Here is a 13,894-nt window from a genome sequence, read left to right on the forward strand (position 1 = left end):
TACATAAATATGAATTATTTAAATATGATTTGAATAATTAATTAAAAAATAATAAAATTGTTAAGCCGAAGAGAGAAAACTCGTGTAAATGCGTATAGCATTTACTAATATACCAAATAGTCCAGATTGTATTTATAATATTATGCACCTATATGATAATAATATATTACCTACATTTATCGTTATTTGTTAGAGTTACACTTTCAATATTTATTTTAAAACTACCTATATAATATGATGTATAGTTGACACGGTCAGTCTAAATTTTGTAGTTGTAGGACAACGAAAGAGCTCAATAGACTAAACTAAAAAAACACATTATTTATAGTAAAATGAAACGTCCATACGTAAATTCTGATCATTGCAATGTCTCATCTTGACCGCACAGAAATAAAGACGAAAAAATAATAATAATAATAACAATAATTACGTCGACGGTCGGTGGTGCGGGTCGTCAAGAGTGGGCGTAAAGAGTGATGCTGCACCGTCGTCGCAGTCTTTTGTTGCTCCGTTGCCCCGGACTACCGCCGCCGCCGCCTCCACGGCTTAACCGGTTCCCGTGAAGGCGCACCGACAGTTCTTGGCCGGAACACTAAGCGTCCTGTCGTGTGCGGTGCGAGTGCGCACGTGTGCATACGGATTTGTTTAAGTCTTTAAAGCACTACTTTTGCATTATTAATATAATTTTGTCGTTAGTGTATTTTTGTGTTTTATATGTAAATGTTTAGAATAAGTGTATATAAGTGATGCGTGTGATATCGTTTCGGTGTGTATAACATACAATAATTTGCCGTCATAGTCTCATGTCCGGAGAGTTGCTGAAAAGGTAAAAATAGTGGCGTCCGCCATGTTCTCCAGCAGGACCCGGTCCAGTGTTCGACTCAAGGATCCCAAACAGAGGTCAGGAGGGGTTATTTTCACCTTGCTTTTTCTACTTATAGTAGTATATAATATTTTATTATGTTTAGTTCTTTCCTTCGCTTGTTTTGCTTGTACGAGACTGCGCATAACAAATGAGGATTAATAGGATATCGAGAAAAACCACTGTATTATTTATTGTATCGTGTGCATTGCAGTGCACTCGGTCTGGGTGGTCCTAGTGGGTACGTGTCTTCGGGTACCTATAATGTATATGATATACCTATATATATATATTTAATATATATACACATAAATATATGTTATATATAAGGGGTAGCGTATATCGGCACCCTCCCGCGATCGACGTCTTACTGTTGAGATTGACCTTTTCGTTAAGATTTACTCTTTTTTTCTCCCGACCTGCAACCATTACATTGCACTGCAGATTGTTATCGACCTTTTAATACCCTGCGCCCGATTGTGAGTTGTTTACGCAATACAAGATTTATGATCGTCGCCCCTCGGCCCATTATAACAAAACATTCTGTATAATGTTATATTACATATATGCATGTTACGTATATATAATAATATGTATTATATAGTTATAAACCGTCACGGAAAGAGTTTAAATTGTTTGATGTCAGAAAGTTAGAAATACAAGATATCGTTTACTTTTATACACACAGTGGGCATTCCTAATTCTTTTATTGGTGTCTCGGATTAAAGAATTTTGTATTTATTTATCATTTTAAATCGAATTGTTTGCGTTTATCGTACAATTTCAGTGTCCATAGAGGTGATTCAATAAATATATATTTTTTTCAATCCTCCCTCTGAATTATTTTTGTATTGAAGAAATTTGATACGACGATCTCTGATACATAAAAGACTGTTGTTACGTGTATATACGAAGTATCGAAATATCAATACGTGGTAGACTTCAATAGCATATAATATATTATTATGTTGACTTCGGGTGCCGACAAACGCTCGGTTACTCAGTTATTGAATTGTTATTATGTATGAAAAATACCAAGCGGGGTTAGAAATATTAAACTATATTTTTATACGAGACTGTTTTTATTTCTATTTGTCTTTTGTGTATAAAACGTGCTCCCTAGTTAGAAATGAATTCGTTTTCCTCCCGCAGAGCGAGAGGGCGCACTCGCCATCACCGTTACAACTTATATGACTCGAAAACCTGAGACCATTTTATTAAGTTTTCCCAAGAGATCGCTATCGCTATTAAGTCCGGATCTATCTTCTATAACTAAATATGCGAAAATAATATCGCGCTACCTTACTTCCCAAGTCATTCAATTACACACTCGTGTGTGTTATTTTTTATTATATACTCGTATATATATTATATATACATATACTGATAAATTTTTTACTGTCTGGCATTGTTGTAAACGAGCCGAAGGACAAGAAACGCGCGCACAAGAGAGGAAAGACATGGCGGCGGAAGAAGAAGACGAAGACGAAGAAGAAAAAACAATCCACAGTCTTTTCGTGGCCCGGTAATTGGCTTTAGTTTCGCCGACGCGTGGGAACATTCTCATTTGTGTACGCACAATGACGACGAAAATCACTTAACGAACAGAGTTCTATGAAGTTTAAGGTTACAGTTTGTAAATTAGACTACTCGCTAGTTCCGTAGAACCTGTGATTATGATGCCTTCGTTGCGGGCGGATTTGGGGCAACCGTGCACTGAGGGTTTTCGCTTTCCGATGGACATCTAGATCCGGTCTATAGCATTATTATTATGATTGTTTAAAATAAGTTCGTTCATAATATTTCTCAAATCAATTACTAGATCAGTTAGGCCCATATGTAAAACCATCACACACGAGTATCCATCCCATATAATATAAATATATAATGAATATATAGATATATTACCCATTGAACATACCTTATTGGTTAGGTATATTAGAAATTTGAAAAATTATCCAGATATAATAAAAAAAAAAAAAAACAAAAAAATATTATTATAATTGATTAATTATTAAGCACGTATGAAATTATTATTATTTAAAATGTTTAGACTATAGCATTTACACAACTAGAACCATTTTTGTGTAAAAAGATAATTTCCTACATTTTTTTTCTTTCTAGACATAATAAATAACTTTTAAAAATCATGAGCTTTTAAACTTTTAAAGTACTTGGTACGTAATTGGTTTGTTTAATTTTATTATTATTCATAAAAGAACTAGTATTTCATTTGTTGTAATGGTTTGTTTTTTATTAATAATCGTAAACATTTGATTTTTTTTCAATTTTCATTTTATAACATTTCATTTATTATACATAGGTAGTACAGTTATGTTAAAAAAAAAAAAAATCGAAAAGCATTTTGATCAGTTATTATAACTTGCCACATAGAATATATACAGCAGATTTTGTAGTCTGTATTGGTACCCTGTGTGTATTTTATATAATCACGAATGTGCAGTTATGGCTTGAACGTGCCTAAAACTGGTCCTTGTCGGCAGCCGGTTTTCAGTTATTATTTTTTCTTTTCGTTTGTTTGATGTATGCAGTATGCACTTAAAAGGCGTCGGTGTTGTAAACGATTGTTGTCGGCAAAATTAAATTTGGATTCGACAAATAAAATAATTCCATTTATTTCGAACGAGTTTTTCGATCACGACCTCAGGTCTCAGTTGTTTACTTATAGGGCATAAAAACACTACTTTTGATTATTAACTATATTAACCATATATACATCCCCTGAGAGTAACGGTTAACAAATTACCATAATGACCGAGTCACCCAGTTCTTAACAATTATTGTGCAGTAGAGGTGAATAAAAACAATTACCTATATTATACGCGTTGGACATCACAAAAAAATTTTAAATAAATATTTGATGTGTAGGTACCTGTATTTATTTCGTAAAAACTTTAGAAACAAAATAAAACGATTTTTGAGTGACGATGCCCCTTTTTTGTATAATGTTTATTTATTTATCAGTAGAATGAATTTTTAAAGGCATAAAAACTAAAAAGATATAACGTCTTTTATTTAAATAGGTACCCACTAGTATAATAAATGGTGATTTTGTTATATAATAATATTATATTCATATACTCACTACTCATTGATTTACATTACTTACTGGTTTAGCATAAATAGTATGATTAAATACATATATATTATAGACGTATACTGATATCAACACAAACCGTGGATCTTTGATCCTGATGTGGCATATGTAACAGAATGGTCACGTGCTAACGGTAAAGATCGTTCGTTTCCCTTATGCGTATTTCCATACAATCTAAGTTGTCGTGAATTTATTTATATTAGGAAGTAAAAAAGAGGTTTCACTTCACGTTTTAAATAAATTAGTTCTAAAAAGAAAATAAATTATATAATTTTATTTTATTTAACATGTTATTTTATCTTATTAAATCTTAAATTTTATTTCAATTTGGGTATATAACGATATATAGGACCGACATAGGATATAACATATAGGATTAATACATATGCTTATAATTATTATTTCTTATAATTTTTGTTACCGAAGTTTTAAATCTATAACTAAAATATATTATGCAATTACATAGTTTAAAACTTGATTGATAATTACTACGCGAAACCAAATAAACAGATTTGTTTTCCATGTGTTAAACTTAAAGTGTTCAGATAAATAAAATAACAAAAATTAGTGTTTGTAAGTGTTTATAAAAATCAATGTTTGTAAGTTATTTACACTTAATAGTTAATACTACTACATATTACGCCTGTTTACCCATTTCATGGTTTATTAATTTTAAAATTTTAAAAATTTTATTACTTTGAGTCTTATTGAGTCTTATGTTTTTCTTATTTGTTGACATATACCTACCTAAATACTATACATTTTTTAGTCACGCATATAATGTATTATTATTACTCATTAATGTTTAATTTTTTTTTGCAACATATATTTTGATTATTGATCTGTAAATACGTATTATTTTCTTAAATTAAATTATTATATGAATTATTACTTATTATGACTTATATCAACGTATATACCTAATTAAAAATAAACTTGGTTGTAGGCATATTATACTATTAACTTTGGTGAGAATTATTTCGTTTTTAACACTATGATACTGTGATCTACGTTTGTATATTGTGTAGGTGTCTACTATACATAGAATATTATGTTGTATTTGTATACTTGTATTATACATGTTCATAAATGACGTTTGCCGATTCTCTGCAATAATTCTCGTAGTTTATGTGTTGTAAACGTAAAATGCGAACAAAGAACATTTCAATTAGGTACCTTTCGGATAAAACGTGGTCTGCTTAAACGTTATCCAAACAATATATATATGCGCGCGTGTGTGTGTATACATATATATGTATATATATAAATAATACAATAATAATATATGGACGTGTCTCTCGCTCATGTCTCGCGGTAACGGTAAAGATCGTGTCTGCCGTGGTTGTCGCGGTCTTTCTAAATAATAATATATACATAATAATATATATTTCGAGTCGTTTGGTTTTAAATAAATATACGTGCAGTGGTTGATTTTTTTGGGGGAGGGGATGGATAACGTGGTGAGTGAGGGGAAGGATTTGAATTTTTAAAACCGCGAGTAAAACGTCTTCCTCGTGTTGTGATATTTTATGTAAATTTTGAATTTTACCAGATATTGTGCGCAAATAATGTATTATATAAATATATAATGTACATGCACGGATCCGCGTGAGCGCTCGTAATTATTTACACCCGGGCCCTGGTTCCGCTTAGTCAGCATCACACACACACACTTATACCTTTATAACTTACCAGTCCGTTGACCCGGTCGGCGGTAATATACAGCTGCAGAAGACTACCGTGCGCGAGAAATGTGCGGCCTATCGGGTTTGCATCGACTTTGCGAAACACGAGCGCAAAACGGTCACTATTTGCGTCGAGATTTTTTCTTTTAAAAATGCTACGCCTATAATACGTATGGTTGTAGGTATACGGTAAACTTTATACGCGCTCCGCAGTATAGCTTATGTTTATGTTGTTTAATATATAGCCGTATATGGCATATATATAGTATATTATCTGGTATAGTCTCGTGTCATATACGTTCGTTATCGCGTTGACTGCAGTTTAAATTATGATTTATATTTTATATGAACGTGTCATCACTGCGTATAATAATAATAATAAAGATAATAATGTGTATGGACTCCAATCTGACCTGCAGGCTACAGAAGTCGTTGCTTATCGTTTTGAAGCAGAGGTCTCCAACATTTTTTACGGCAAGTCGAGCATATATATTTCCGTACATTAAGCGAAACTGCATTGATTATACGTGTGATGAGATTGAAAAGAGAGGGAAATTATTTTATTTCACTGTACATAATTTTTCAAAGTGAAATGATTATTTTATTTATATTGACTCGATTGATATCTACATATTAGCAACGAATATATTTATTATGTAGCTAAAAGATCTTGGAGTTGAAGATCAAAAATCATCATTCAGCTTTATTGAGGTTCAAAAAGCTTTAACGATCACGGAACCAATGATGTGTTTAGGGGGGGGGGGGGGGGGGGGCGGTAAATTTTGGAGAGCATTTTGATATAATACAGTACCTAGGTCATTTGGGTGATAAAAAAAAAATGGCACTCAGATAACCTGAGGCGCAAAATTTCTAAATACGTCTCTGCACGGAACTTTTCCTCGAATAATAGCTAGGTTGAAGACTTACTTTAAAAAAGTGATGTTAACGAAATTCGTAATAATAATTCGTGAGGGTTGTTTGACCAATATTTTTTGTTCGAAGTGGTATAAACACAAGTATTTTACATATAAACATATCATATTATGTATTATGCTTTTTATGTAAATATAGATCGGTTAATAAGTAAATATTAAAATATTAGCATTTTTCATCTGCGTGCTTTTGTTATTTATAATATAATATACACACAAAGTTTTCTGTATTATTTTTTAGATTATAACGAGATGATAATTTACGGGCGTGGGTAGTTATACAGTTATATAATATGAATGTATGGACAAGCCGACCTGCCACAAATGTGTCTGTAGATCACGTATATAATATAATATAATCGTATAATATATATATATACCTGTATAATACATTTAAAGAAATAAAGATACTGTCTAAAAGCAATATGAACGACTGCAGCAGCTATATTGCACTAACTTGATGATATTCATAGCAGGCAGGCAAATTATTTTATTCTGATGGCTGAGTTTCTAAAAAAAAAAACTTGTAGCGTTTCATAGGCATTATCTTTGTACTATAACATACTAAATATGTAACGGTTACGCTTAAGTGCGGACGTCTATATAGGCATTAAAATGGACATCTCCGGTAATCGATGCGATTTAGACGATTGACAGAACCGCTGAGCCTGCAGAAGAAACGCGTAAATGTATCTATACAATATTATAAAATAATAATATACATATACACTCGCGCAAGTGTATAGTCCGATGTGCCTATTACAGTGTCTTCAGTTTCGAAAAAATGTAAACAATACGGAATAATACGTTGTTGTGGGAAATTATGCACATATATATGTATATAAGGTTTGAATATAATATAGTGATAATATTATATGTGAAACAGAAAACATTTGAGTGTTAAAGTGATTATATTTAATAGAAGAGTATAAGATGTACAAAGAAAAAAGAAATAAAAACTCGAGAAATTTATGTATTTATTATGGCACAGTTATATCTAGCATAATGCATGTATTATTTTTATCATAATATAGAAAGATACGAAATAAAAATATATCATTTACAAAATGAAGAAAAACAAAAATATAATGACTTGTGATTTGTGGGATTTGTGAAAAATAATATAGGAAATATACCGATTAAAGTACTATTAGCTTGAACGTAGAAACTCGCATTTGTGAACTTAAACTATATTGTATTTTTTTTCGTTTTTTAATTTCTTAATATCGGTAATCTGAATCTGACTCTCAACGAATACTTACGTCCGAATATTGTTAATTTATTCATTATTATTTACATGTATTATTACACTAATTCACTTTGACTTATTAGCGATCAAATCAGACATTTTTAAAACATGAAATTACACTAAACTATGAAGTATAATATATAGAGTCATTTGTTAATGATAATAATTTTAATACATATTAGTATCATCATTATTTAAAATGTATAAAGTTTACAATACTTTTTTATATATTAAGTATTTAAATGGTATGTGTTTTGTTATGATATGTAAAACATAAGACATCATAGAAAATATACTTCAATGAATATTTTCAAATTATTTTTAACCATATTGGAATATTAAAACTTTAAAAATTAAAACCTAACCTTACGGGGATAGACGTATTGAATAATTGAATAACTGAAATCTAGCAATAACCATTAATATCATAGAGAAGTGAACAAATTGAGACAACAAGTAATTTACATTAAAATGTATTATTTACATGTTAATAATAATTAATATGTGTAATTATGTAATTATGTAATTAAGTAATAACATTAAAAATATTATAATATATATAAATAATTATCTTTGTATTTTACAAATACCTAGATAGTCAGGAGAAAGTACAGGATTCGTATTGTTCTAAAGTAATAGTTAAAACTTAAATTAAAAAATAATAATCTTTGTTGCATTGCACTATCATTTAAATTGATCATACTCGTAATTCATGACATTTACTAAAATAATCATTAACACTTTGAAATGTCTTTAGAAATCAACTCGAATGTCATTGAGGATTTTCTTTTTCATTTTAAATTTTAAACCAATTGAGTTTTTTCTACACTAATTTTGAGAGAGTCGAACCATTATAGTAATGATTATTCAAGAAAACATTCTTCGGAAAAATTAAATGTAATGCGATTTTTTTACCGCGGGTAATATATAGATGAATATATAGATTTTGATTATTGTTATAAATTTATGATTAATCTAAAAGTATATAATATAATATATATTGTGCTTGAATGGATCTACTACCATCTACAAGCAATATAATATTCGTGTGCAAGTTAAACAGGAACGATTTTCCGCCATAGACTTAAGTCCCGTCTGTTATAGAATAGATAGACTCGAGGCGAGCTGTTTCGAATCGCGCGATGAGCATTATGCTGTCAAGTTTATACAAAATCGCCGTTACACCGCGCGCGTCTGGTCTGCCTATTATTGCGACTACTTACCTACCTCTACATAGACTATCTACCTCGAGATGTGCATCCTTTTTCGCCGTGTCTCACGACCACCTGCACCGGTACCTATATTACAATATAAATATATTATGCACAATACACACACATTATATATAGTGCTTTCTCCGTTTGCGCGTATCACGCGTATCTGACCTTTCCCGGCTGGCTGAAAAAAGGTCCATATAGGTAAGGTTTATGTACGGCAGAGTATATTTTATACGCATTAAACGATATTTTTTCGTCCTCGTCAGATAAAAAAATACTAACGGACAAAAACAATGGCAACACATGTTTTATGGTCGTGCCCGCGGGCTGAGCATACACGGGTATATGTATAGTATGTATAGGTATATACTTCTTATCAGAACTGGTTCCTTATGGTAATGCAAATGCAAATTTAGCCCGGCCGAACCGCATAATAATGTAATGTTATTATATTACGCGCTCGTTTGGACATAGTTTTGTATCATGTGCGTACAATAATATAATATTACAATACTATAAATAAAGCCCTAATGGGGGAAGTTGATTATTTGCTTCGTTACCATCATCCAGTGATTTTAAAAAAAATTAGTTTTAGATTCTGAACGGAGTGATGAATGTATTGATTTTACAATGATGTGTGTTTTTTTTTGTGTCTGTGTACAGCATAACTAATCGAAATAATGCTTCAATTTCAAACTTTGGGGGTAGTTTCCGATGGAAAAGTGAATATCCTTGGTGCATTATAGAGGTAAAAGATAAACATTTTCCAACAGTTTTCAAAAAAATTGAAAAAAAACAAAAAAAATGACAGAAAAACGGGAATTTTCATGCAAAACCAGTTTTCGACCAAATCGACTTTTTTTATATTGTTGTAATTCAAAAAACTAATCACTGTAAATACTTAAAATTTCCCCCAAATGTTTATGTTAGTATTATCTATATACAGTTAAATTTTCAACAATTTTTGACTTTTTTTAAGTTATTTATAGATCACTGAAATTTTCGATTTTTATGAGAATTTTTTTTTTGAAGTGTCGATAACATTTTTTTGGTCCATTAAAAATACTTGAAAATTTAACATAAAGTTTCTTATAAGTTATTCTTATAATGATTAAAAAATTATAAGAATACATAGGCACAATTTTTTTTTATTAGCATTTGAAGTTCAAATATTGACAAAAATTTATCAAAATCATGAATATTTGCAAATTATTTTGTAGGTATAATTCATAAAAATATTTGTATAAGTAGCTATAAGAGTTGAAAATTTAATACAAGTTTAGGTCAAAACAATTATAAAACAACTTAAATTTTGGTGTATTCAAACCATTAAAACAAAAACCACCTTTTTTGCGAACCACTGAAAATTATATCCTAGGCTAACAAATCATCTTCGTTCAGAATCGTTTTTCGTATACAATGATACCTATCAATGGATTCAAATTTAACACTCCAATAATATATAATATTGATCCACACGGCACCTAATGTACAGCACAGTGGTACCCACTTACCCATTTATATATATATAATATATATATATCATGATTTCATAAAATTTATATTTTAATAATGTTTTAATTTTAACTTTTTCTTTTTTTTATTTTCCTTTCGAGTCATATATTAAGCAATATGGGCTGTAAAGCACTATTAGTTTGTATAAGTTTTCTCGCTAAGCTTATAATTGATTTTTTTTCTTTTCTTCTTTTCATTTCCACAGTGGTTATTATTATTTTACGAAACACTTAGAGCTCTGTGGTACACTTGTTGCTACAGTGGACCAGTGATGCATTGTTCCGACGCTGTTTACGATCGGCTGCTCGTGCGGGGCGTGAATACTGTGCGTAGTCAAAAAACGACACATCGTGAGTCGACTTGATGTGGTCGCTGTTACAGGTTGTAGCAGTAGTTTACATGTGTAAAGTATTTTATTTATATGTATACAGGATGATTCACCAAGCGTGTTCAACCCCATTTTTTCTTTAATATTAAACTTATTCATATACTGAATATTGGAATTTTAATTATATTAAAGACCATATTTTTAAACTTAGATTTTTTTATACTATAAGATACTTTGAAAACTTAAGAGAATAATATATTAATTGTAAAAATTGTTTTTTTTTAGTGAGTTATAGATCCGTAATATTATATATTTTTATTAAGATTTTTGAAGTATACTACATATCCTTGATTTAAATTACTCAGAAATTATTTATTCGAATTTTGATTTGAATAGATCAATACTTCAACATCAACAAATAAATATTAAAAATTTTAAAAATCAAAATTTAAATAAATTCCCTATTAAAGAAAAAACGGAATTCTTGATGAATTACTCTGTATACAACTTATCCGTTATGGCTGGATTGAAAATCTGAAATGTGTATGTATACTGTGTATGTGCTAAAAATGTTTAACAATTTATGCATTTGAAATATATAATATATTTATTTTTTTAAAAACCTTTAATTTCTAGTAAACTTTTAAATAATTTAAAATAATAATATCCTGCATAATTTTATAGCAACAATAAGATTTTAAGCATTTTATCTTAAAACATATTTTTTTATTTTCTGAATCAAAATAATATGTAAAATACCATAATATTTTTAATAATTTCAAAATATGACAAAAATATTTAAAATATTGCAAAAATATGCAAATGAAAATATTAATGCCAGGGATAGTATAATAACGCGAAAAATCATAAACATCATCCGATCTCTGTAATACTACTTGTTTGGTCTACTATCTGCACCTCTGTAATAGTAATTTATGATACATATCTTCTTGTCGCGTAGTAATCATAACGTTGAGATAGGTGTTTTGTGGTGGCAGTTATATACCCATTTAGGTAAGCGTCGTACTGCGTAGGTTGCAGAAATCAACGAGATGGCGAGGTGTGGGTTTCACCTGTGCAATAATAATAATATTATTGTGTTGGAGAACCATCACGTCAACCGTAATGACGTGTCGGTTCTAGTTTTATTTTCATGGCCGGTGATAGGGTATAAAAATATATTCTGTCAAATATTATTTATTATTCGTGGTTTTATATTTTAAAACCAAAAACTGATAAAACTTTATGAAATATAAATCATAATATTTGCGTGTTAAAACAACGTCTTTATTATCGATTTACCTTCACAAATTCACAATAATGAATGTGTTCGGGAAATAAAATTCTCCCCTCCCTCTTCCTAATGAAGCTAAAGCAGTTGGATCCAATAATTTTTAGGACTATTGGTTTAATCATTCTTAGCCTCATAGAAAGCTTGGTTACGCGAAAACTATATAAATACTTAATGTACCTATATGAATTATAGCATTGTATATCGGTAATCTTAAAAAAAAAAAATAAAGTATATGACTCAAAATATTTTTACTCATAAAACATATATAATGGATATTGATTTGTTACACTTTCATAGTCTTTAAAAAATAAAATAATGTTTAAGTATATATTTGTATATTGTATATAGTATAAATCTGGTAAGTTTTCCATTTCGTTCTCCTTTGTCAAGTTACTAACTATTGTGGGTCGTCGTATTATTCGCGAGAGAAATAAAAAATAATGATACCATATTAAAATAAATACAATTTAAGCATTAACCTATATAATATATTATATATTATGGCCATTTACATTCTATACACGTTATGCAATCAAAGGGCGGTCGGACGAAAGCGCAACGGATGCTGCTGCATAAATCCCGAGGTCTTCTCCATCTGTGAAGATCTTTTATACAATTTAATAATATACGCATAATATTATACTATATATACGTGACCGGATGATATATGTTATATATTACGACGATGTAACGCGCAGCAGTTTTCTTTTTTTCTTCCCCCCTTTTTTGCCAATAAAGTGCAGAGTCGTCGTCTAAAGTACAACACACATAATTATGTACACACTACACACACACAAGTCAATCGCTCGCTTGCTTTCCTGGGCCGTTCAACCCGCCTCGTCGCCGACTGCGGATACGCGTCTGCGACGCGCGACGCCGCTACGACAAGTACGATAGTAACGATTTTAATGATGGACGGCGGCTGTGACCACTATGATACTATGGTATATAATATATGTTTAATATGATGTAATACCGGCTGCAACGGCGACGTCCGGCTGTTTGAGTTTATCCGCGCGATCCGTATGGATCGCATGTCTCTCGCATAATAATATAATAATAATATAATGTATGGAATATCATTTATTTTAATTCGGTCGTTTCGAGACGTCGCATTTTATAGTCGTGTGTATTTATATAAGTAGGTAGTAACTAGTAGCAGTAGTAGCTATAATAGTATTCCAACTCAGGCTGGTTGTTTTTCCCTGTCCACATTTTGCATTATGGATCATGGTATTATAATAATATAATATAATATATTATACAATGTGTTTATAACACTATAGGTACCTAAAAATGAATACAGTTTATTAGCGTATAATATTATTATGTCGAAAAGACTATTACAAACTTAATAGTGGTTTTTTTTTTTACTTTGAAATAGTTAGTAATGGTGGATGCGGCAACGCGTATCCTCTATGGCTTCTTCACATAATAATTCAATAATTTATTTGATATAAATTATTTAATTGTTGCCTTATCGTTTTTTGATATAATCCTATAGTAAGTAGCGTGCCCAGAGTCTGATGTATAGGAACTTTTGATTTATTCGTTACGTATTTAACCTATCTAAGAAATTGTTATTATAATCGCTGAACCATAAAAATCCATTAGGGGCATATGTTTATATTTGTACATATTTTTATAAACGTAGCCACACGACCCACAATCAATGGCCGACATTATATAGAATA

General features: G+C 30.3%; 1 protein-coding gene across 6 annotated transcripts in view; it reads left to right on the forward strand.

Annotated features, from left to right (window-relative positions):
* Positions 1-574: 574 nt before the first annotated feature.
* The window catches only part of LOC114124360 (protein Shroom), a 165,957-nt gene continuing 152,637 nt past the window's right edge, over positions 575-13,894 (forward strand). For 5 of the 6 annotated variants that reach the window (XM_050201363.1, XM_050201366.1, XM_050201367.1 and 2 more), the window contains exon 1: positions 576-900. In XM_050201363.1, the coding sequence (XP_050057320.1) occupies positions 848-900 (53 nt within the window). In that variant the 5' untranslated portion in view covers positions 576-847. Of the gene's footprint in view, positions 901-13,894 lie in introns of all 6 variants that reach the window. The other variant, XM_050201364.1, reaches the window with a different exon arrangement.

This window comes from Aphis gossypii, chromosome 2, assembly GCF_020184175.1.
Source record: "Aphis gossypii isolate Hap1 chromosome 2, ASM2018417v2, whole genome shotgun sequence".
In the NCBI taxonomy this organism is placed as follows: domain Eukaryota; kingdom Metazoa; phylum Arthropoda; class Insecta; order Hemiptera; family Aphididae; genus Aphis; species Aphis gossypii.